The 26491-nt window shown below is 40.0% G+C and overlaps 1 protein-coding gene and 1 long non-coding RNA gene across 3 annotated transcripts; one reads left to right on the top strand and one right to left on the bottom strand.

The window, feature by feature from the left end:
• The first annotated feature begins 645 nt into the window (after nt 1–645).
• Nucleotides 646–20861, top strand: stox2a (storkhead box 2a). Of its 2 annotated transcripts, none has more exons than XM_031276980.2 (4): nt 646–1298; nt 9914–10066; nt 16595–19145; nt 20037–20861. In XM_031276980.2, the coding sequence occupies exons 1-4, from the start codon at nt 941–943 to the stop codon at nt 20236–20238; spliced, it is 3264 nt and encodes a 1087-aa protein (XP_031132840.1). In that variant the 5' UTR covers nt 646–940; the 3' UTR covers nt 20239–20861. The 2 variants fall into 2 exon arrangements, with proteins under 2 accessions (XP_031132840.1, XP_031132842.1); XM_031276982.2 differs by lacking the exon at nt 646–1298 and adding an exon at nt 7075–8358.
• Nucleotides 19841–25757, bottom strand: LOC118494822. The gene is made up of 2 exons (XR_004897029.1): nt 25365–25757; nt 19841–20720 (listed from the first exon to the last, which is right to left on the bottom strand). It is a non-coding gene; the product is annotated as an uncharacterized LOC118494822 (long non-coding RNA).
• Between the last annotated feature and the right edge of the window lie 734 nt (nt 25758–26491).

Below are 26491 nucleotides of genomic sequence, written 5' to 3'. Positions count from 1 at the left end.
TTATTTTAAACCAAATTATCTGAGGCATATCTGAGAGATAAAACATCTTTATGTCCCTTGATTTCTGCCATAAAAATCTACAAATTATTGAGATACCCCTATATATTATAATGCAATCTAGTACAGAAGTCCTGTAAAAAAAACACTAGTATTTTAAGGTAGCTACCTTTGTGAAACTTATATTTGATGGTGTTGGTTGAAATCTATGGTAGTTTTTGAGCTTGTGTGGGGGAATATGTGTGCCATATTTTATAATGTATTTTATTATGATGTATGCACTACTGTTCTGTTTTACCTTGCATCAAGACAAATTTCGCTTTGGTGACTGACAATACAGCTAAAGTTGAAGTTGATTTTGCACTAAATCGTGCAGGTGTTTCTCTTTTCTGGCCAACTTTTTTGTCCCATTAGTGTGTTGCTGCTAACCATTTGCTAAAATGTTGATGTTTTGAGTTACACATTAAATTGGCTGTTGTTATTGTTAACTATTAGATCAGAATACAATTAGTAAACAATCTCTAACAAAAAAAAAAAGAGGCTTACTGGTGGTCTTGCAAAGTGTAAAGTAGGAGTTTACGTGTGGCGCGTGAACGCAGCACATGTCCTCGCCTCTTTTGTCGCTGAAAATAGGCCCTAATACTCTTTGACAGTTGGGTTAGTTGGCTGCAGCGGATGGCGTGTCAGGTTGCTTATTTCCCCGATTTTACATGGAGCACCTGTGTTTAACATTTCTATCGTCGTGCTGCAGACTCTGGATCAGCGCAGCGTGTTTTCTTCTACTCGGTTGTCCATTTCTTTAATATGTCTGAACCGGTTAAGATTATCAGGCAGTTTGAGAATTGAAACGTACACGTGTGGTCTAAACAATGCCGTACAGTAAAGGAACGGTAGTTTTCTTTGACTTTCACGACCGTGACCGTTAACTTTGAGTGGAGCAGGAATGGAGAAGTTCCTCCAAGTAGCTCCGCACTCTCTGGCTCTGGTGCTGTCGCAGCGTCGCAGAGAAGATGAAGAGGACACCCCATCATCATCATCATCACCATCACCACCGGCCGCGCTGTCAGTAAAGTTACAGCATCACACCGGCTACGAGGTATTCGCGAATTTCAAAGCCGTGAACATGCAGCATTTCTGGAACAAGGCGCTGACACACGCGCTGTCTGAGATCCTCTTCCTCGGCTGGATAGATGAGCATGTGCTGCTGATTCAGGGGAAAGAAGTTCATCTCCAGGTCCTCAGGAACGGATGGACCAGACGGACCCTAAAACCACCACAGGGCTTTGACATCAAGTGCATAGGTAGGCTATGTTAAGAATCATGCATACTCATGCTATTGCACTCAACTGTAGAATGTAAAGTTGCAAAGGCGGTCCTTTACATAATATTCGTTACTTCCTACCTAATTTCATTCTGCGTGGATTTTGATATAATGGGGAAAGAGTTTTAGAGACAGGGGTGTTAATATGCTTTCTTTGCATGGGAAATGTGGCTTGCAGCATGGCCACAAAAATATGCCCATCAAAGCAAACTCATCCAGTAAAAGCAAGCGTTTAGAAAGTTAAGAATGTTAACAATAAGTGTAGAGTGCAGTGGCAATAACATGTAATTAAATCTGACAAATCTTGGACACACAATCTGTCAGAATAAGTCGACTAGATGCCACAAGTAAATTGATTTAAACCTTGAACTCCACTGAGCCATATTAACTTGCATACCATTTTGCAGTATTCCCTTTTACACTGTATGTGTCTGTCCAGCTGTAGACTTGAGACTTGGACTTGAATCACACTTCACAAAAGTCACAAAAATGAGGACATGGACTTCACTGTTCAGCTCAGACTTCACTTACTTGAGACTTGACATCCTAAAGACTTGAGCTGACCTGAGACTTGATAGCAAAAACATCCACGTGTCAGGTTTTTACACAATAAAATCCCGGAACAATGAAAAAGAGCTGCACACCCTGAATAATGTTGAACTGGGGAAGATTAGTTTCAGGTATTGTGCATTTTACTACTGGAATGAACTGCAACACAAACTCAACTTAGAGACTAACTCCTCTGAAATACTTTAAAGTTCTACTTACTGATAATTTAGTAACAACTTGTGAATGTTTTAATTAATGTGACTGGGTTTGTGATGATGACTGAATTGTCTTTTGTTCTTGGTTCTCTTGTAAGAGAGATTTATTTCAATTAGACTTCCTTAATAAAAAAGCTAACTACCTAATCAAATGCTGTGTCATTCTAATGGTCAGCATTCAGAAACCCGAAAAGACTTGCAAGAGCCTTGTAGCTTACTTATGAAGACCTGGACATAGGGCTGGGCGATATGGAGAAAATCAAATATCACGATATACCTCGATATCGATACTGCAATGATATTGTAGTGTTGACTATTGGTGCTTTCACAAAATATTTACACAATGAGATTTTTGATAAATAATCACCAGTAATGTGGATATAATGACTAAGTGGGTAAAGGCAAATAATATAAGTTACAACAGTCTGGTAAGTTCAGAAACTGACATAACTTCACTGTAATGCAGCCTTTAAAACCAGGAAAAGACAACACTTATCCCATATTACGATATCCAAAATCTAAGACGATATCTAGTCTCATATCACGATATCGATATAATATCGATATATTGCCCAGCTCTACCTGGACATGTCTTCAAGGACTTGAGATTTGTAGAATGAGTGTTACTTCACCTGCAAACTAGGTGCTCAAGTAACAAAGAACCAAATGTGAAAAAACTACTTCACAATTGGAATATTTTTCTGTATCTCACCAACATGTTACAGAGCTTGTTTGTGACTGTTGTCTTTGATGATCTAAATACCTTTCTGACAGATTTACCTGCAGTTTGTGGCACTTCAGAGCTCTGCTGGTTATTTCATGCTGATTTCACAGCTCTCTAAGAGCTGGCAAATGCTGCTGATTGACAATCAACCTAATATGACTCTCCTTTTTATGATTGTGATTAAAAAATAAATATATAATGTCTGTCTACACCCTCTGTGAGTTAAGACAGGTTGCATGAAACCAGTCGTAGCTAGTCTGATGAGGAGTTTAGGCAGCATCTCACCTTATAACCTCAGCTGCTTCATATCAGGTAGGTTTACTCATCCAGAAAGAGAAGACAGGACCTGGGCCCAGTTCTACTCCAGTTTAACATTCCCACACTCATACTCATCTTCTTCTGACAAGCCAATAACTCATGAATGTGCTGGGACAGGTTTGGATGACTTGAGGTATTGTCAGCAACTGCACCCATCATAAGCTTATATGTGTGTGTGTGTGTGTGTGTGTGTGTGTGTGTGTGTGTGTGTGTGTGTGTGTGTGTGTGTGTGTGTGTGTGTGTGTGTGTGTGTGTGTGTGTGTGTGTGTGTGTGCGCGTGCGCGTGCGTGTGCGCACGCGTGTCTTATTTATGTCTGTTTCACGATAGAGCCTCAGTTTAGATTGTCAGTTCTATGAGTGCTTTGGGATTAAGCAATTTGTTTATCTAAAGTCAACCTGTGGTACCTACTGCTATGGCACAACACTGACCAGACTCTTCATTGTTCTTATTAATCTGTAAATTTTAGTGTGTATTGACTGCTCAAACACCTCTACAGCTCCGTCCTTGTTATCAGATTTCTACATTGAGCTGATAGACATTGGTTGTATTGAAACACTTCAATTAGTTAGGGCTGTTATAGCCCAAAGGTAAATCCTAAAATAGATTTTGATTTTGTGCCGCTGCTTTTTTTCTGTGTCTGTCTACCAGAGGAAGTGTCGTTTACTTCACTAACACTACTGAAGCAAACACACTGATAAGCTGTGGAATGTTTGACTTAAAGCTAATAACTCACCAGACTCAATAATGCCAAAACCAACAGTGCTTATATAGTGTTGGTCCACATGCAAATGAGATACTGATATATATTTGTGTGTTATAAGTTGTCCACTACAAAAGACAGATATCTTGGAAATTAACTCAGAACAGGACCCCATTATTGGGCAGCATAATCAATCTTTAGTTTAATGGTAAGCCTCATGTGAATTCAACCAGGAGTTACATTTTAACCATTTTGCCTCTTTGAGATTACCTGAAACAGTGACTTTTGGGGTGTTGTTTAATCATATGGAAAATGTCAATTTTCACCATAGGCTGTTCATTAACTGTGTGTAGAAGGTCAGCATTTGGCAAAATGGATACTTGCAGAATGATACGACTATATTGTCTTTTATTAACAAGATTTTGGACAACTGAATGCATCTGAAAGAATGTTTTTTTTATGCACATGCCTTGCACAAAAGAGTGTAAGAAGAAAACTCACAGACAGGCTGCAGGGAAAGAGGAACTTTAATAAAGTTAAGTTGTCTTAAAGTAACAGAAGGCTGAAGTAATTTTGCTGTTGTTAAATGCATTTTGATTTGTACATATAGTGCTGCATTTACTCATGTGACTGCTGCAGATTATCCCCCAAACTGCCTGAGAATGTTTGATTAGGGCTGAGAGCCAAAAAGTAGCTGGATTACAACATTTAGACAAAAAGTTGTGGATTTTCAGCTATGTGGAAACAAAGTGTTTTTTAATACTGACAATTCAATCTGATTATCTGAGGGACTTTGTATCCGTTAGCAGGATATAAACAATGGACTGGGAGGAGTGTTTGCTTTTAAGGAAGGAAAAGTGGAGCATTTGTTCAGGAAAACACTATGGCACTGCATTCCCTGCTACAGCCAAGGTCTCCATGGAAGGAAAGGGATAGTCCCAGTAGAGAATTGGGGGAAATGTTTAACGCAGCATATATCTTAATGTCAGATGTGTTATGTAGGATGTTGTGTACACTTCTTTTGTCTCTTTATTCTGGCCTAGAGAGCTAACTGTGAAAAAGACGTATTGTCATAAATGTTCCACTGGAGGGCAGACACTGGCAGAAATGGTCCTGTTTGCAAGGAAGTTGGATGAATTTGTAACAGGCCACAAATTCTTTATAGCTCAGAACTACTACAGCAGCATGGTGCTATCCCACCATTGGTATTTTAATCCGAACACAATGCAACATCTGCATGCAGGGTTCATTCAATCACATTTTATTGGTAATCTCTTAGTAACACAAGTGTTTAGATACATCCAGTCTGCACTAGATTATTGCTGTCGTACTCTTAGTTGATGTACTTTCACTAAAAGACAATTGTCTCACAGCTATAACATTTTATGAGAGTTCAACTCAATGTAATTTGTATCTTCAAAACATTTTTAGCCACGCTAGTGGTGGCTCTATGGATGTTGGTCTGTCTGACTGGTAATCCACTGACTTTTCATCAACAACCAACATCACATCAATATTATAATTCATCTAATGCTTTGGTTTTGACCATTTACCTGCAAAACAAACTGCACTTTGTGTTAAGTATTTTTGCTTGAATAGTGACTTAAAGGTGCTGTAGGTAGGATTGTGAACATCCAGGAATTTTTAACATCGAAAACTTCTCAGTCTCTGTCTCTCAACCCCCCCCTCCCCCCCTTTCCGCTAAAGCCCAAAACGGTCTCATAAGCCCCTCCCCCCACAAGGGAGAATGAATGCGTGTGCATGAGCAGTGACTGACACGCAGTTAGACACCCCCCCCGGCCCTGATTGGTGCATCTAAACAGGGAGCTGTGGATTTTTGCAAATCACACTACAGGCTGTAGGTGGTGCCAGAGGAGCCTGATTTTTTTTTTTTAAATTACCTGCTTCATGTAATTCTACTGGAAACTAGTCAGTTTCAGCAAATATGACAGAAAGTTAGTTTTATAAGTCTTACCTACTGCACCTTTAAACAATGAATCAATTAGTCAAAAATTATTTAGATCAACTAATCACTTAATTGACTAATTGTCCCAACTCTAATTGCCTGAAATTTGGAGTCAGCAGGATTTGCCATGTGATATCTAGCATATTGTAGTCACTGTAGATGTATTTTTCAGAAAAAGTCTTGCCACTATCAGGGCTCTGTGCCATTTATTTCTCCCAGTTAGTGTAATTGTGTCTTATAGTTGTTGTAAGATAAGTGTTGAAGGATCTCAGATCTTCAGCAGCGATGCAGGAGTATTTTCTGTCCACATAACAGACAGTTCAGTCCTCGTCTATGTGGTGTCTGTCTGCTTCTATCTTGAGTAACTGGCTCTTTAAGGGAACAGCACTCAAAGGTAACAGCTATGAGATCATCGGCTTGGGTCGTCATGGCAACAAAGGCTGTTGCAGCACTACTGAGAAATAAAATGGCTGGCGTGGTGTCGCTCTCCCTCCTCCTACTCCTCCCCCTCACCCCTCCTTCCCTTCCTCTCCTCCTTCTTTGGTATCAGTGAACTGGAGCAGATTGGTTGTGACACCGTACCCCCCCAACCCATGGCCTGTCCTGCCCTCTCACTTTGCTCCTTATTCGGTCCCTCCAACCGTCCATTCACACTCCACGCACGTGAGTCAGCAGGAGTCTGCAGCTGGCAGGAGCTGCCACTCTGGACGTGATCAAGGTGATGCTTTGGGGTTTTTCCTTTTTCACTGACAGCTCCACACAGTATTAGTTACGGAATCAACCGGTGGGAAGAACCGATGAGAGACACAAATCAGCACCTTTAAAACGATTTCCTTCGGTTGTAGCCCTGTCAAGTCTTTAGCTTGAGGTGAGACACATAAACAGGACGGATGGTGGTTTAAGGGGCCCCTTATCCTTCAAGAGCAGAGGGTTAGGGAAAAAGAGAGGAAGGAGGGTAAGGATGAAAATTCAGCATAAGATTCAGAGCCTGAGCTATTCCCCGGACATCATCTGAGGGCTGAAAATATATATATATTTTTTTCTTGTGTGTGTTTCAAGCTGTTGATATTTGCTCTCCTCTCTGCCTTATGTATGTCCTCAATCTCTCTCTCTCTTTCACTCTCTTTCACTCTCTCTCTCTCGCATCCTCTCCACCCCTCCCCTCAGCCTCAATCACCCAGACAGACGCATGCATGCTCACGCAGAATCGCGCGCAGCAGGCGGATGCGCGCATACACACTTTCTCTCACACACACACACACATATATATACACACACACACACACACACACACACACACACACACACACACACATACTCACACACCCTTCCTGGAGGTGCTGGGAGCAGCTGCAGCATTAGCGTTGAAAGAGATTTGCCGTTGACTGGAGTTTGCATCCCCCCCGTTAATGAATGGATGCTACGGGAGCCTCTTCCGTTGGATTGCGGTAAACGGTGGATATCTATTCTTGAAATTTATTTATTTATTTCTATGCTCTCCATTTTTTTCTCCCCACCCTCTCCTGGTGTGCTGTTGTCGAAAGGACGATGGGGTCTCGTGCTTGATCGGATAAAGATGGAGGTGAACGTGTCGTCTCCAGTGCTTGGCATACTATTGAGGCTTCACTGCCCATTAGGGTAAATGGAGCTTTTATTTCTGTTTTTTTTTTTAAGTGGGCTCTTTTGTTTTCCGGGGATCGGCCAAGCACTCCTGTGGTGAATTGAGCTATTGTCGAAGACTGGGCCTCTTAAGCTTTGAATATTTGACCATCCATCCATCCCCTCCCTCCCTTCCTTCCCGTGTTACCTTCTACTCAAAAGAAACAAGCGGATCCAAAAACCTCCACTGAAATCTCTCCTCACCGTCCTCCTTGCTTCCAATGCCCCATTTCCCTCATCTCTACCCCTGCCCCCCCCCCACCTCTCTCCTACTCCCTCCTCCCACATCAGAGCGGCTACGTAATGTGCCTCCCTACGCATGCAAATGGGGATGCTACAAATGGTGGCTGGGACTGATGCCGATGAAAGGGTGATGCCTCGCGCAATCACCTGCGCCTCCACCGCCATCGCTCCAGATCAGCCTGGGAGAGCCCAGCAGCCGATGACAACCACCCACAGTGCGAACACAGTCGTTTGTAGCTTGCTCGTGGATGTAAATGAGACGTGTGTATGTGTGTGAAGGTGCACACTGGTTTCTGCCATGTCTGGTGTGTGATCGCTCTAGCGGGACGTTCTTACTGATGCGGGGGAGGCACTGAGCCTGAGGTTGGTCGACCTCCCCCTGCACACCCCCCCTTCCCAACCTCCCTCCTTCCTTCCCCACTCTCCCTCCACCTTATCCCAGAAGCCCCTGGGGGGGTGAGGGCCACCTGGTAAAGGGGTCACGATGAAGAAGAACCGCAGCAGCAATCTGCGGCGGGCCTGGCCCAACTCGGAGCTTACCGAGCGCCCGCTGGAGCACAATCTCTCCCGTAGTGAGAAAGACATCCGTGTGCAGAAGCAGCAGCATCTTCCTCCCCCTCCTGCTCCTCATTTTTCTCCGTCCCCGCCAAGTTATCGTGCGCCAGGTGAGTTTTTGACACTCCCACCATCAAAAGCTCCACCCTCTCTCTACGCAGAGCAAAGGCAGTTTGATTTGGGGTCAAAGGGCAGAGTTCATAGTGGACAAAATGTTTGTTATCGAGTGGGAAATGTTGCTAACTTCCCATTTTCCTTATTTCTCTAATGTATCAAATATGGTTAAATAAAAATGGGGAAGGAGAAATATTTAGAATTATTTCATCTAAAGCTTTCCCTTGTTATTGAACACTCTTTTGGCTTGTTTTAAAATTCAATACTGCATTTCGTTGGGTCCAAATCTCTGTTTACTTCCTGACATATTTTCCCATCTCCTTCATATTTACTTACCCATATTTAGAAATATAAATAAAACTAATGGTAAAACACTGACAAAATGTGCATTTTTTTCAAATTGTTTTCCTGAGTACCCAAATGTTCAGTCGTGCGCCAGATTTTGTGACAGATTCATATTTGGCATTTGTTGAGATTACAAAATCTTTCTTCAAGAATTTATGTCCTTACCAAGAAAATCAGATCCTTTCTGACCCTTTTATTATAAATATTTGCATATTTTGCTGTTTTTGCTTCATTGTAAGATGTGAAACATACATACTACAACCTCATTCCCATACTATACTGTACTATACTATAAAAGCACCAGACAGGGATTTTTTTTGGACCAATTCACTGGCAGATCCAAAAAAAAAACAAGTAAAGATGAAGGGGCTGTGATACTAAGCAGAGATAACGTCATCGTGTTGCTTAACTGACCATTCAGCTGAGTGTGGTGAGGAGGCAGGGCCCTGCACAGATCAGCACAGATCAGCTCGGTAAATGAAGTGTGGATAGCCAAATGATAACAAAACTTTAAAACAGTTATCAATAAGGCAACATTAATTCTGCTGTTTATCTGTGAACATCAGGAGACCTAATGTTAGGTTAGGTATCAGTAATGGAGGCTTTGTTGGTATATTTTCTACCTTGTATCGCCTGATTCCAATCACCAGATTTAGGTCATTTAAGACAGGGTCAGCTACAGCATAGTTGCTGCAGCGATGAATTCAGTGTGTTGCTTTACATCTTTTCAGCAGGGCAGATGTTTACTCTCAGAGGGGCTTGAAGCCGGGCCGTCTGGTTGTAGGATGATCTCACTACTGCTGACAGCAAAGCCTGCTTAATTCAACAAAGGCAACAGAGAATGTCTGTGTGTGAGCTCTCAATGTGGCGCTAAAGTCAGTTATGTTTTCTTAAATGTCAAATATGTTGGGTTTGATTGTGGAAGCTTATGTTGGTGAGATGATGAGAATTGAATAACGAGGTTTGCAAAAAAAGATTTGCGTGATCCCACACTACGGCTGCTGCAGCATCTGCTTCGCTTTGCTAACCTACGAGAAACAGGAGGAATGAGAGGCTAAAGGCAGCACAGAGAGGAGGGGTGGAGCTGTTCCAGGCAGCATGCAAACTGCTGCGGTTTGACCATTACATCATAGCTTCACACGCTGCGCCTGCTGTTCATTCATGATCTAACAGTTGTGCCTCCTCCTTCCTCTCCTCCCCCTGCAGGTGACGTGTCGCCGATCAGTATGTCACCTATCAGCCAGTCACAGTTCATCCCGCTGGGTGAAATCTTGTGCCTGGCCATCTCTGCTATGAACTCTGCCCACAAGCCTGTCAACCAGGAGGCTCTGGTGGAGCACCTCACTGCCAGCTTCCCAGGTACGCTCCTCTGACCTCCTTAATACAGGACTGCACCAAAGTATGTAGAAACTGAGTTTTGAATACATTATGTGGCATATGTTTTTAGAAAATCAGCAGTGACTGTAAATATTAAGGTAGAAATGGTGATTATATACATCCATGCATGTGTCATACCTGGTTTATTATTTGTTGCTTATTAACATCAGTTTTATGTAATGCTTGTCTTAACATTAAAGCCAGATTCAAAGAGCAAAGTAATGATCTATTTAGGCTTTCAAACATCTGTTAATATCACCTGAAGGCTCTGACACGTTTGAGTGAGTCATTGAGAATTGAGATATTTTATCCTGTAAAATCTTGCAAACATCATAATATTTCAACAGGAATATATCTGAAACTATTAGGTGATTAGGCGGTTAGTCAAACTTCAGTTAATAATTTGCAACTATTTTAATAATCAATGGTTTTTTCAAGCAAAAATCCCAAAATTCACTGGTGCCAACTTCTCAGATGTAAGGATTTGCTGCTTTTCTCTGATTATTATATATGATAAGAAACAGAATACCTTTGGAATTTGGACTGTAGTTTGGGCATAATAACACATTTGAAGATATCATTTTTATATAATTTTCTTCACTATTTTCTGACAAAGAAAAAAATGATTGCAGTCCTAAACTTGAATTTAATCCACAATTTCTCTAAAAAATGTCATTGAAACAGGACTAAAATCTACAAAAACACTTTCACTCCGTTTCCCATCCTTCTCTCCTATTTTTTTTTAATTTTTTTTTTTTAACTCAAGTACTGTTTTTGGTTTTCTTCACCAGTGACAAGTAATATATACATATTGATTCATGGCTATGAATAAATTATGTATGATTCTGTATTGTGGATATTCTGTAAAAGAGATTCCAAGAAACTCAACGAGTTTATTTACTTAGATAACCAGACCTATATTAAATGATAAACTTGAATTCGGTGACATCATGCAAATAGCACATTTATGTTGTTAAATTATCCTATCTTATTATTATTATTATTATTATTATTATTATTATTATTAGTAGTAGTAGTAGTAGTAGTAGTAGTAGTAGTAGTAGTAGTAGTAGTAGTAAAACAAAATTATGATCTGTTTTTGGTCAAGCCTTAAATGTATCCAAACACAAAGTTTAAAAGCACAGGTTTAACCTCCGTATAACGATTTGTCAGTCAAATCTACTGAGAAGCATGTCCCTCAAATTCATCTTTACTTCTATATATATGCCATGCACAGTGGAAAGGAGTTAAACTTATAGGTTGCATCATTTCTGTTTAAAAAATAAAAATAAAAAAACTAACAGGGGTGATGTAATGTCAGGCAACACAAGACCATGCTAGACAAAGGTTATGAATGGTGTTATTTAAATGAACTACTTTTAATGTCGATTCGGTCATTTTTTAAGCTAAGCTCTTGAGGTGACTGAATAAATATCCTCAGTAATCATCTGGGAATGGGATTGTTTAGTTTAATAAGTACCATTTGTTTTTACATACAGATTAAATCTTAGATCGTTTTATGATATCAGTATTATAGTAGACATACAATTCATGGACATTCTTTAAAATGTAAGAGGATTTGTATGAGCTGTGTTAGGGTGCAATTAAAGAAAAGTTAGCTTCGTCAACAAACAAACAAAAATGCCCGTTTGATGCTGTGTAAAACTGACCTAAAACTTTTTAAAGACGTGCAGAAAAGACCTGTGATAAGATTTAAAAAAATATATGATTCATTATTCATTTTAAAAAATGTTTTAAAAATGCTAATTCATGGTCCTTCATGGTCATTCATTCATGCGGTCAGGCCAATGTAAGTTTAGCTTGAATTTTAAGGCGATCATGTTTCCAAACATACTTATGTCAAGCTAAGATTTAGAGAAATGTGTTTAAAACATTGCACAATACATCTGCAATATATCTATATGATGTAATGGTGCATTTATGAAAAACCTTGGTTTGAAAATTTCACTCCACAAAAGCATTATATTGTGAATGAAATGATTGAATATGAAGATGCAGAATATGCAATTATTTTATTTAAAAAAAAAACTGTGATGGGAAATTTAAGGGAAAGGTTTAAACATTACTTCAGTTTAGTTAGATCTTCAAAGAATGTCTTATTAATTAGTTGGCTTTTCTTTTTTAAGCAATTTAGGGTTCAGTCATGCTTTGAAGAAACCTCACATCATCCTCATCCAGTCCCATATTTCACTCCTAATTTTATTTATTTAGTGTATAATATGCCTCTGATGTGAAATATATAGGATTTACATTTTAATTTATGTTTAAACATGCATTGGGTATCTGAAACACGTTGCAAGTATTTTATTCATATTAATATAGCCCTCAAGATATTTTAGTTATCCTGTCTTTCCTTGACAAGCTGGGTTTGTTTATTTTTGTTTTTTTGAGCTCTCACCATGATTTTCTACAGTAGTAGCAGTTCTCTCACATTGCAAGACAAAGAAATCTCATGGTTTTTCTTTTTTTTTTTTCTTTCTTCCTCTTCTATCTGGTCATTTTGATTATTTTAACTGTCTTTAATTGTCCCCACATTCCCAATATACTTTTCAAAATGTCCTTTTTTGTTGTTGTTATTAAACTTTTTATTTAAAGGAAAAAAAAAATTATACATGTTGCTCTTAAGTCTGTATACATGCCATTGATCAAGAAAGAAAAATTCACATCATTACAAAAGCACCCACACTCTCGCCCATCACAGTACTTCTATACCAGTTCTGGACTGGTAGGGAACTTAAAGTGCCCATATTATGAAAAGATCACTTTTTATGGGATTTGGGGTGTTATGTTGTGTCTCTGGTGCTTCCACACACATACAAACTTTGAAAAAAATCCATCCATGCTGTTTAGAGTGAGATACGGTTTCTGAATGTGTCCTGCCTTCAGGCTAACCGCAACCATTAGCTTGTAGCGTTAACGCTAGCATGCTAACGCTAGCATGCTAACGCTAGCATGCTACCTCGTTCTCAATAGCAAAGCACTGCTACAACACACACAAGTTCACCATAATCTACAAAAGAACTACTTACATGTGCACCCTCATTTAGAAGTCTCCCAGCTAATCCTGCCTTGTAACTGACCAAAGTTGTAGAAACAGCCTTTTTACTGTCTATGGAGCTAGCTAGCTGACATGATCTACATCTGAGCTACTGCGCATGTGCAGTGCAATCAAAGATAGTACAGAAGAAGAAAAGAGGTCTCACTCTGTAGCTAAAACAGAGACCAGCTGAAAAGAGGAACTGTAGCAGTGAGAGAGAGCGGTGCAGTACAACAAAAATATGGTGTTTTTTGAAAATTAAACCATGTAAACCTATTCTGGTACAACCTTAAAATACAATTATGAACCTGAAAATGATCATAATATGGCTGCTTTAAGAATCCAAAAAATAAGAAGTGGTAGTGATAACTACAAGAATAAAAATAGAATACAATAGGTAAACATACAGCAGAGAGTAAAATAGACAATAACAGCTGTAAAATTAATACATTTGTCTGCTCCATATGTACCTTTCCTCATTCATAAACTTTTCCTGCAAATAATATCCTATGGTGGGGTGATAATAACTGCGATGGCAAATCAACAACACAAGTGGTATTAATTAGATTAAGTAAGAACGTTTGCTGTATACATGTATAACTCTCTATTTGCTGAAACAAAGAAAGAAAACTGAACCAGATGAGTGGAGTCAAAAAACTAGGGGGATTTATCACATTACCCAGAATCTTGCCTTAAAGTTGTTATAAAGTTTATCCACGTTTTCCAGTAGCTCTCAAACTTATCTTGTTCAAGCCTGAGAGTGAAAGTTAGCTTCTCCATTATAAAAACATCCTGAACCACTTTGATCCAGTCCTCGATTGTAGGAGAATCTTTTAGTAACCATTTCCTTGTGATTGCTTTCTTACTCGCTAGTAATAGGATATTATACATATATTTGTTTTCAGACCCTGTCACAGTGTCCGGTCTTAATCCCAGACATAAAGTCACAAACTCTGATGGAATCGCTATTGTCATGATTTTCCCCATGGTCAATTTAATTTCTTTCCAATATTTTGAAATGGCCGGGCAGTCCCAAAACACATGAAAATGTGTTGCCTTATTCTCGCCACAGGATCTCCAACAGCATGTACTTGCTCCCTGAGAAATCCTTTGAGCTGGAACTCTAAAAAACCTAACTATACTCTTCCACCCAAATTCTCTCCAGGACGGAGCAGATGTATTTCTCCACTGTTGTGAAATTATTTTCCCCCACATTTCCATCTGCATCACAATGTTACTCTCCTTCTCCCATTTCTCCTTTATATATGCAGTATCATTCCCCTCTACCTCTTGTAATACCTTATATCTTTGATATGTTTCCACGTTCAGGGTCTGACCTGTAGCCGAGTAGAAATATCTTCACTATACCAAAATTAGTTTGTTGCAATTCTTCCTTTCTCGTTATTTTCTCTAGGTAATGTCTAAGTTGCAAAAATGTATAAAAATCCTGACTGGTTAAACCGAATCGATTTTTAAGATTCTGGAACTGTCACAGCGTGCCCCCCTCATAGAGGTCACAGTGTTTTATTAACCCTTTATCGGCCCACTGTTTAAATCTTTCATCCATCCTGTTTGGTATGAAATCTGAGTCATATCCTATCCATCTTATAATCCAGTATGGTTCTTTGGCCTTGTTTTCATTGACTACCCTGTGCCAAATCTTAATTGACATTTTTATCAATGGGTTTATGTCTTTTAGACAGGCAACCAACCCACTGTCCCCGATGATTGCTTGTAATGGAATATCACTAGATATCTGACATTCTATGTCTTTCCACTTCACTTTATAAGAAGGGTTGCAGATATTAACTAAAATTTTTATCTGCACCGCTTGGTAGCAATTCTTAATATTCGGGGGAGAGAAAGGCCTCCTTTGTCTTTTGCTAGTTGAAGAGTCTTATAGCGAATTCTTGGCCTCTTCCCCTGCCAGATGAATCGGGATATTAATTTGTCTAATTCTTGAAATTTCCCCTTTGGAAGTTCTGCTGGTGTGTTTTGGAACAGATATAATAATCTGGGTAGCATGTTCATTTTTATTGCTTCTACCCTCTGTCCTAATCCTAAAAAGGGCACTAGATTCCATCTGGTCAGGTCAGATTTGATTTTGGAAAATAGGGGGTCATAGTTCTCTGATACAATCATATTCAAATGTTTAGGAATATTCACACCTAGGTATTTAATTGACTTTGATTCCCAATTCATTTTAAATTCCTCTCTGATGGATTGGCTACGAGAGTAATTAAATGTCAAAATCTAAGATTTGTTGGTGTTTAGTTTATAACCCGATAATAAACCGTATTCTCTCAGGGTTATGAGCAATTCTGGAAAGGAAGCAGATGGATGCCCCAAGTATATCAAAATATCATCTGCGAAAAGGGCAATTTTGTGTTCTTCTTGGGACACCATGATCCCCCTTATCTTCTCGTTCTGTCTTATCCACTGACTCAAGGGCTCTATAAAGATGGCGAATAAGAGCGGGGACACGGGACAACCTTGTCGACATCCCCTCTCTAATTCAAAAATATTTGATAATCCTACATTAATCCAAATTTAAGCTGTTGGTTTATAGTATAAAGCTTGTATTGTCCTAACAAAGTCATCGTTGAACTGAAATCTCTCTAGTATCTTATATAGGAAGGACCAGTCAACAGAGTTGAATGCCTTCTCTGCATCTAACCCTAGCAGGACAGCCTCTAAATTATCTTTGTTTATATGGTTAATTAAATGTAATGTCCTCCTAACGTTATCCTGTGTTTGCCTCTGTCTAATGAAACCTGTTTGATCCAACTGTATAATATCTGGAAGTATTATTTCTAAGCGTTTTGCTAGAATTGATGTGAAGAGCTTATAATCCTGGTTTAACAAACTAATTGGGCAGTAGTTAGAGCAGTCTGTCCCATCTTTCCCTTATTTTGGTATCACAGTTATAATTGCTTCCCTCCAAAATGGAGGAATTTCTCATTTCTTAAGGACCCAATTGAAAGTTCTGAGCAACAATGGTGATAAACAGTCACTAAAAGTCTTATACCATTCCGCTGTAAACCCATCAGAGCCTGGAGACTTATTAGATTTGAGTCTAGATATTGCCTTTTGGAGTTCTCCTATAGTCACGTTGGCCAGTAAAGCTTTATTCTGATCTTCTGTAATTGTTGGAAGATTAAGTGATGCAAGCAGCAAGCAGCGATTCAGGTGACTTGTCCCCCTTACAGGCCATCCGGGCATATAGGTTTTTGTAATATTTTTCAAAACAACTGTGAATGTCTTGGAGCTCATGTTTCATTTGTTTGGTGATTGGGTCTTTAATTTTATGTACTACCCTCTACGCTTGTTGTTTTCTTAACTTGTATGCCAGAATTTTGGCTGATTTGAAAATGTCCTTTTTTATATCCATTTTAATATAATAAACATTTTTAACTGAAATTTGTTCTTTGTCCGATCTGCGTTTCCTGCAGGCGTGCCTACACCCAGCTCAGAGGTTCTGCGACATACCCTGAACATGCTGGTGCGAGAGAGGAAGATCTACCCAACTCCAGAGGGCTACTTCATTGTCACCCCACAGACCTACTTTATCACTCCTTCCCTCATCAGAACCAACAACAAGTGGTATCACCTGGATGATCGGCTGCAAGAGCGCCAACCGCAACAGTCACAACAACAACAACAACAACAACAACAACAGCAGCAGCAGCAGCAGCAGCAGCAACCTCAGCAATGCACTTCGCCTCAGTCTGGCAACGTAACACCATCCACACCTGGCTGCCTGAGAGAGAGGCCTCCTCGAAAGAATCACAATGACTCATACAACTCCTATCGCGAAGACTTGTCCAGACTTCACAGTAGTAAGTCACCAAAGGAGCATAGGGGAGATTCTCATCAAAGTAAGCCCCCCAAGGATCACAATGGCGGGGAACCTCTACCAAGCATGTCAGCCAAGGAGCACCGAGGAGAACCGCCGTCATACCCTTATCCCCCTCTTCCCACTCTTCCTACTTCCCCTCCTGTCCAGCAACCGCCGCCTCAAGAGCCTGCTGCTGATAAGAGCAAAAGCATCACTTCTTTCCCTTATAAAAGTGACACTCTGACCAAAAAGAAAGAAGGAAGTAGTGGTGAGAAACAATCCAAAAGGTTCGGTCTCAGGCTCTTCAGGCTGAGTTTCAAGAAGGACAAAATGAGGCATCTGGCCACCTTCTCAGCCCAGTTCCCCCCAGAGGAGTGGCCTCTTCGTGACGAGGAAGTGCCAATCACGCCCATTCCCCGCGAGGTGGAGATGGAGATAATCCGTCGAATCAACCCTGACCTAACAGTGGAGAATGTGGCAAGGCACACGGCTGTGATGAAGAGGCTGGAGGAGGAGCGTACTCAGAAGAACAAGGCAGTGTCTTCAGCCCAGCACAGTGCACGCAGCAGGAGGGGGAGGGGCCACAGGAGGGCCCCACATGGTAAGTCCCGCTCACATAGCAAGCCCCGAACCTCCAGGGGAGACCCATCTGAGGGTTCAAACTGGGACCTTTTGTTCATGGAAAGGGATTACCGCTTCTTTAGCCACTCGTTAGTTCGATCACCTCGGGAGGCCATGTACACCGTGGAGCGCAGGCGAAGTGGAGGCGCAACATATCTGGTCCATAGCAACCCCAACATTACTGAATCGTACTGCCCTGTTACCCCTGAGTGGGACGTGTCTGGTGAGCTAGCGAAGAGACGGACAGAGATGCCCTTCCCAGAGCCGTCTCGCGGGACGTGCCAGTCCAGAGTGCAAAGAAGTCACAGTCACAATCAGGACAGGAAGTCGCGTCACGAGAGGTCAGATCAAGCCAAGGAACGCTCTCGGTCCATGGACAACTCCCTCAAGGGCCCGTCACTGGGGGCGCCAGAAGACTTTGAACCCACTCTTGAGGAGCGTAGTCATTACTACACTGATGACGGCACCCTGCGCGCCACACAGAAGTCCTCCCACTACTCAAGGATCATGTTCTCTGCTGCTAAATTCCACTCTGATTTTAATGTGCCTGATTTGGGGAAAGGGAGTTTGGACGAGTCAAGGATCCGGAGTACAATGGAGAGGAACAAAAGCAGAGACAGCTTGCCATCGTACAATGAGCTAATGGGACTTTCTCCTAAGCCCTCGACAGATGAGTACTTCCAGTGCAATACGTCAAATGAAACAATCCTAACTGCCCCTTCGCCTCAGGCAAAATCAGAATATGACACATTAACCTCATCAGGGGGACTCCGAAAGGGCTCTCCGGCTGACCGCCAAACGCCTCACCTCACCTCTCCTCACACGATGGAGTACAAAGAGGACTTGTCGGCAGCAAAGGGACAGAATGGCTCAGTGCGACTGACGCCAAGCCAGACGCCAGAGCCGGTGCAAAATGCCCGTTTGACGCCACACCAACACAACGTAGATCCCGGAGGGGGAGGAGGTGGTATGGTGATCAAGAGGAAAGAGATCTTCAGCAAGGACACTTTGTTCAAACCTCCACACAATGCCTTGCCCACAGGCTACGTGGACAGCAGCTACACCAAGTCCGGCACATTGCGGAAAGCCTCACATGCCAAATCAACAGAGGCCCTAGACAATCCTGAGCCCCAGCAGCCTTCCAATTCAGCCACTTCCTCAGCGTCACCGGCAGTTTTACAGGGCTGCTTAGAGCCAACAGTCCCCTCCGCCTCTTTTGACTATTATAATGTATCAGATGATGAGGAAGAGGAAGAGGCAGAGGAGGACTCGCACAAAGAGTTGGCGACGGCAGAGGACAACAAAGAACACGGGGAAGTGGGTGGTAACGGTGGAGGCAGTGGTGGTGGTGGGGAGGGAACCATGCAGTGGCTACTGGAGCGGGAGAAGGATCATGATCTGCAGCGGAAACTGGAGACCAATCTGACCTTACTTAGCCCCAAGGAGACGGAGAACAGCAGCAGCCAGAAGTCGGCCCACTCTGCCCGTTTGGACAGCATGGACAGCAGCAGTGTCACGGTGGACAGTGGATTCAACTCCCCCAGGTATCTGCTAAAATTAACTGTAATGAATGTGTATTATCATGTGTCACTATTCAAACTCTTTGCTCTTAAAATGTTAAGTCTTAATCCAGCATTATTGGTAAAGTGTGGGAGGTAAACTCAAGTAGAAAACACAGCGAAACCTAAAATACTTTATAAACGTAAAGTGGTGGTAACTCTGAAAGCTCTAAAGCCAAATAATCTTTTTATTTTGACAAAACATAAAAATATCTTAACTCAGCAATCACAGTTTTCCTCAGTGGATGAAGTTTGCTCAGTTGGCATCATGTGACTCAAGTATGGAGGTTGATGAATCAAATCGTATGTATTGTGTTTTTTTGCGAAGATTTTTAAAACTTTTTAAAACTAAAAAAAATGCTAAATTTTTGTTTTTGGAAAAGAAGGAAAAGAAAATCGCAATACTCAATACTATCGAATACTTCTACAATGGCAATAAATAAAAATCGCAATGAAAATGGAATGGGCACCCATGTATCGTAAAAGAATCTAATCGGGACAAAGGCATATCGTCCCTGCCCTAATATTTATAATGTATTTTATTAATATGATTGTGTACTAAGTTGCTTTGATCTATTTAGGAGTTTTCTTTAATATATTTGAATGTATTTTCCAAGATGAATGGCATGAAAAAAAGCCTTTGTGCTTATTTGAATTTTTTTATGAAGGAAACCTATGAAGCAATTTGCTCTTATTATTCTCAGAATCTACAATGTATCTGCATTTTTCTTCAGTCTGCAAAATAGACTTTAAAACAATTGCAATCCATTTGATTGGTATTCCTCTTTCTTGACAAGCATCACTTATACGTTACCCAATATAAGATTTAATGTATTTAAAAAGCAAACACGTGACTTTCTGTTGTCTCTTGTACAGGACGCGTGAAAGCCTTGCATCCAACACATCCAGCATAGTGGAAAGCAATAGACGGCAGAATCCAGCGCTGAGCCCCGGCCACATCGGCACCAGCAGTATCGGACTGCCATTCAGCTTTCGCGCCATCCCAGAACCCCCCACCACACAGCCTGAGAAACTCCAGAAGTCATCGAACTGCCTGGCCTCCATCACCAGCGTCTGACAGCATCACAGACTGAGACCATGAAAAGGTGGTGGAGGAGAGAGGAAGTGAGGTGTTTCACCGTTTTCCTCAACCAATACACACACATAAATACACACATCTTCAGACTCCTGAGAATCCATTTACTGGGACTGTTACAAAAACAGGCATGGCTTCAAGAGACTGTTCCCACAGCTTCAAGAACTTTACTGCAAAAAAGAGAAGAAAAACTACAGAATATCAAGACCACTGTAGGCGAAAAAACCTACCTGAAGTACTTTGATTTTTGGTGACATGGATTCTAGTTTGGCTTATATCAAGATTCTTGACTATTGGTATTGGAAAGTAGTAGACTATAGGATTCAAGTTACATTTGGAAATATCAAAAAAACTTTTTATATTACTCAACATGTCCAATTAAATGTTCTCCTTCCTGAAATAGCGTCAAGTTCTTCAGGACGATTCAATGTATCAGCACAATGTCGAGACAATAAAAGTGGATCCTGAGAACAACGAATGAAAGATATAAAAACATAAATCAGCTCAGATTTGTGTACCACAATGCAAATGATGTATGTATACTCGATACTTTTGATATCCTAATTATTATAATGGTGGTATTAAAGATGCTATGTGACCAAAAACGATGTTTGGACAGAATGAGCTGCACCTCAACCCTAACATGTACATTACAGATACCTCACAAAACAATCTCACCATCATGAGGTTCATTTTGTGTCTGATCTGGAGCTATCAATCATACTGAATGATCTTCTTCAGCAGCAAATTGTCAGGGAATTTTAGATGTTCATATTTCCATTTTTTCTGTATTTTAAGGACTTTTGTAGTTCCTGTTTAAGCTTAAAAGTTGAGTTTGAAAATTAATTTCTGGCCTTGGAAACAGCAGTTGACAAAACAATCTTACTACACGGTCTATTTGTAGCTGTTCTGGAGCTTTCAGTCATATCACGATCCTCCTCAGCAAATGTATGCTCCGTTGTCATTCAATTGTAGATTTTGTAGTGAGATTGTTTTGTCAAATATGTTTTGAAAGGAAAAACAAGAATCAGGCTCATCCCCGTTACCCGGAATTGATTTTAAATTATAACAGGTTCCTGGAGTCTCACACCTGGTATTAATATACAAATGTTGGGTTTATGTTGGGAATTTCTGAGCCTTTTGCTTTGCTTTCATTTCTGGTTTTCACTTTTTAATTCCTCTGAACGAGTTTAGACATGGTGCATTGTGGGAACTGTAGGCAGAATGAGTAGACTGTAACCTTGTTCTAGATTTCATTTTCTAATTTCAGTAGATAACGGTTCCTAATGAAAACTCATTATCCAGAGTTGATTAATTGATTAGTCAATCAACATAACATTAATCAGCAACTATTTTGATAATTGATTAATCTTTTAAGTCATTTTTAAGCAAAAAAAAAAAAGTTGTGTATGATAGTAAATTGGTCAAACAAAACAAAACATTTTAAGACATCACTTTAGGAACTTGTGATGGGTAGACCATATGATTAATGGAGAAAATAATCAGTGGATTAATCATTAAAGTATTCGTTAGTTGAAGCCCTACAAATGGTGTGCTGTGGGAATTTTAGGTAGAAAGAGTAGAAAAGTTGCTACAACTGCAGCTGACTCAGTAGTTGTGGATACGAGTTAAAAAAGTTAAAATGGCCAGTTAAATCTGATCTTCTAGTTTCATTGGAGAAAATAGTTCCTAATGGACTGTTGACACGGGGGTCTGCATTGTCAAGAGGAACCAAGATATTGTTTCTAGAAAGTAGTCATTTTAAAACTGAAATGATTAGACGATTGATTTATAGAAAATGAATGAGCAACCATTTTGATAAGCAGCAAAAGCAAAGATGTCACAAATGCCCTCGTTCCAACTCCTAAAATGTGATGATTTGCTGCTTCCCTTTGTCTTATATGTAAGTAAACATAACATAACATCTTTGCTTTTTGAACTGACAAAAAAAAGATATCTGGATACGTAACCTTGGGCTCAGGGAAATTGTGATTGGCATTTATCCCAGTTTGTGGATAAAACGATTAATCACAAAAATAGCCAACAGATTAATGAAAATAATTGTTATTTGCAGCTCAGAATAATTCAGTCCAGAAAAATAGAGGTGTACTCAATGGGTCTTAGGATGCACCCACTTTTCCCTATTTCTTACTTCCTTCCTCCTCCTATGGTTGTAATCCTTCGTCAAAGAACTTAAGGCACTCACTTTTAGAAGAGTAGGACCAACCAAAATGGAATTTATAATGAGAAGCCTTTATTGGTTACATGGCTTGTTCATGAGTTCATTTTTTTTAAAACAGACTGGGGGTGAACCATAGGTTTGAACCTTTGTTGTATTCTATAGAGCCCCCCTGGGGTAAGCTGAGAAAAAAAGCCATGCAGAAATCTGTGCGCACAGTTTATAAACTGTGCCCTCGGTGTTGTAAACTGTGTGCTAAGATTTTTTTTCTCTGATGACCCCAGGAGGGCGTAGTATACATCTGGGTTTAAAGGCTTTGAATAAAAAGGGATTTTTATTTTAAGTTCTCTATTGTCCCTGCTTCTATATGCATGAGTACTTAAAGTTAGCTTTTTGTTCATGTCATTTTTCAATGCTTTGGCATCACAAACAAAACTGTATTCAACCTAATTATATTGTGATAGTATAAGTCTCAGTAGTGATATTCGTAAAGGTTCAGAAAATACAACCAAAACTGTATGCAAAGGTAGAAGGTAAGAGAGAAAAGATGTTTCTTCTAATTTGGGTGAACTGGTCCTTAAACTTTGCCCTCAACATACAGTGATGGTTACAGTAGTCTGACTGCAGTTCTCTGGATGAACTGTAGATGGGGCCAAAGTTAAGATTTTGGAGCAGATCTAACACACTGCTGCAGCTAGAGGGTCAGACAACATTGTGATACTACAGACTGACAACCATTAGATGTTAATTCAACATAAATATACAACATGAACACCACAACCTTGCTCTCATAATAAAACTCCAAACTAAAAGTACTGTTTCACCTTAAAACAGGCATTTATGAGTTTTACACAATAATCTATATTCATCTCAGAGACATGTTAAAAGCACTAAAAACACTTACTTTTGGGGGCAAACAGTTGATACATTTCAAAGCACTGACCTTAGAAAAGCTCAAACTGAGCACCCTCTAGTGGTTGACTGGTTGTAACAGTGACAGCAAACAGCGGTGTGGCTGTTGCACCATGATGTGACAACCATAGACTGTAAAAGGTGACAACTGAAGCTCATCTAACTGATCCTTTAAAGGTAAGTGGCTTATCCTCAAGATACCATCAAGCTCTTGTGTTTAAACTGGATCAAAAGTCAAACATAGACGTTCTATGTAGAGCAACATTCACATTGTTAAGTGCCTTATATGATTAAGCATTAATATTTTTTAGATTTCACTTAGCCTATAATTTATTAAATCTAGAAACGGTGGCTACAGTATAATACAGTAGCCAACGGCGGGGGGGGGGGGGGCTAATTGGGCTTAAGCCCCGAATGTTTTGTCAAAAGCCCCGAATCTTTTAGGTTTTTTAAAATAACTTAAACTTTGTTTCATTTCCTCTCTCAGTCTTTCTGACTGGAGCGGCAAAAAATGAAACAAAAGCTCTATTACCGTGCGTGGTGGCGGACGGTAATGCATCGCGCATCACTCAGCTTGTTTGCCAACAGCCAATAAAAACTAACGAAGAAGAATATACATCTTCTTCTTCGTCGTTAACTTGTCATCAGGGGCTGGCGGGCTGTTGTCATGTTGTATGTTTCATCGGTGTCGCGAGCTTACTGGCTAACCGGCTGAAGTTATGGATATAACAAAGTTTTTTTATACGGAACAGGAACACTAGTAACCATAGTAACAGACCTCACCGGCCGGAGAGTGATTCAGAAGCAGCGTCAGACGAACCGCGGACAAGTGTTGCAGGTTTGTGAATCCGCTGTTGTAACACTTGAGTTAAGTGACTGTATTGCTGGCTAGCTAGCGAGTTAACATGATTAGTTGTTATTAAGAGAAAAACGTAAAACCGAAACACACAACTTGTATCAAATGCTAAGTTATCTCAGGGCATGTTTTACAGCTAATCTCGGCACATTAGTGGGATAAGAAGAGAGACTAATTGAGAAATATAGTGATAAAGAAGATCAGAAAGTTTTGTTTGATTATTAGTTGTATGTTTTGCCTCTGATTGATTTGTGCTTATCATTTCTTGCAGGATTATCAGAAGTGCTGCTGCTCTTCTTCCACTCGACACCATCACTACTCTCCTCACCTGGCCTTCATCCTCACCTGTACTGCTTTCTTTCTAAGTTTCTATTTTACCTGTTAAGGATAATTTTTGTATAAATTGAAATGCATGAATTAATAAATTCTTCTTGTTTTAAAACAGATTTTTATTGTTTTATTATATTACATTAATAATACTTGTGTATTGTTTAAAAATACACGATAAACCTTTTTGTGCAGTTAAAGCTTCAATTGTTCTTTTTTCCATTTCATGGATTCTGATGTAGCAAATTTATCAGCTAAGCACAAACTAAACAGAACTTAACTCTTAAGATTAGTAATGATGTTTACACCAAATTCCAATTTTACCTATGTAGGCTAACTTAAAAATAGTCAGATAATGGTTGCCTCTTTTTAGTTGCCGGGGGTGAAAATGAGTCATCCTTAACATTTTTGGTATTTTGGATTCACTACAGCTGGAGAACAATTAAATACAAAATAGGTTGTAGGCTCTACTGGGTGATTTCTTTTTTTATTTTTAACTCGAGTAACTATCATAATTTTCCCAGATAGTGTATATAATTTTAGGCATTCTATTATCTCAAACAGCCTGAAAAATAGTGCATTTAGCTGACGAAAAAAATCTCCACCGGAGGAGCATGCCTCCGGACCCCCTTAGGTTTGGGCTAAGCCCCGAATGTTTATATCGTCTGGCTCCGCCCCCTATGCAGTGACGGAAAAATGTGGGGGAAAATATAGGGGCAAAAACTACTTTGCACAAATGCAAAACCAGAAAATTACAACATTTTAAAATGTTGACATATTGCACTTTCACATTTCCTACGTTTAACACAGGTGATAGTCAGAGTGAGCACATACCTGGTTCTCCGGTTTGTTGTTATAACGTTACAACTCCTCCTATGAATGGGCTGTCAGTTTGGGTTAACGTTATGTTTGCCCAATTTTACCGAGCTGTCCTGCTGCTTTCAGGTATAGTAATCCTCTCAGATTCCCTTCCGAACAACACACACGGGAAACAAAATTAGCGTATAAGCTAGCAGTTAGCCATTTTTTCCTGGAGAACCACTACCAGAGGTTTTGTTTATAATATCTCGCGGCTGGTGGGCACCGAGGTGTTCTCTACTCTCAAATTTTAAGTCAAATGGTTTTACGGTAAATGTGTGTTGTAGAAGATAACCCACATTGTTCATGGTGACACCAGTTACTTTCTAAGTTAGGCTACTTCTGCCAACTAAAAACCACATGACAACAGTACTTCAGAGGGGCAACAAATCAGCCGCACCTGGCTTCAAATTTGTGTCATCCGCTTCCATAACGGCTTTGGGCATGCGCATTGTTGTTTTCCCCCACGAAGGCACTTGACATTTGCCCGTGAGGCTAGCCTGTCATCAACACGTTTAATATTATTAAAACACCATTTAAAAACTATTCTATCAGCCACGGCCCTAACAGTAATGATTAATAACAGCAGCAACCAAGGATTTTTTTTTGTCATGCATTATCCAGAATTATATTAATTTGTAATTAACTCAGTACTAATAAAACCACACTTTCTTCTGCTGCTGGAGCTGGATCGTGCCACTAGAGTTTATTAACCTTTTCAGTGTTTAATTGATACTTTGTTTTTAAAAAGCTACTATAATACTATAAAATAATGAATTAAATTCATAGCAGCAACAGGATATCTTTGATCAGCTGTTCTGAGGTCATCTGCTGAGCCATTGTTGCTCTTTGTGATCATTTATTTTTTAGCTGGCACACTACTTATATTTTAATTATAGCATTTCTGCATACTGTTTGTGAGATGGAACATAATAAGTTACATAAATAAATGGAATAACACACAAGTCACAAAATAATCTACCAGCACCTCTTGTTTGTTTAATTTGTACAGAAACCATCATGTAAAAACTTGGTGAGCTTTATATTAGAGGTGCTGGTAGGCAGATTTTATTTTTGGACAGAGCCAGGCTAGCTGTTTCCCC

The sequence above is a fragment of the Sander lucioperca genome, chromosome 4 (genome assembly GCF_008315115.2).
Source record: "Sander lucioperca isolate FBNREF2018 chromosome 4, SLUC_FBN_1.2, whole genome shotgun sequence".
Classification (NCBI taxonomy): domain Eukaryota; kingdom Metazoa; phylum Chordata; class Actinopteri; order Perciformes; family Percidae; genus Sander; species Sander lucioperca.
This window is presented reverse-complemented; position numbering and strand designations above follow the sequence as displayed.

What these genes read in the sequence shown, in the direction of transcription:
- stox2a (XM_031276980.2), top strand. Translation starts at nt 941, where the DNA reads ATGGAGAAGTTCCTCCAAGTAGCTCCGCACTCTCTGGCTCTGGTGCTG. An exon ending in CCTCACTGCCAGCTTCCCAG is followed by an intron (nt 10,067 to 16,594) that starts GTACGCTCCTCT and finishes CGTTTCCTGCAG; the next exon opens with GCGTGCCTACACCCAGCTCA. An exon ending in AGTGGATTCAACTCCCCCAG is followed by an intron (nt 19,146 to 20,036) that starts GTATCTGCTAAA and finishes TCTCTTGTACAG; the next exon opens with GACGCGTGAAAGCCTTGCAT.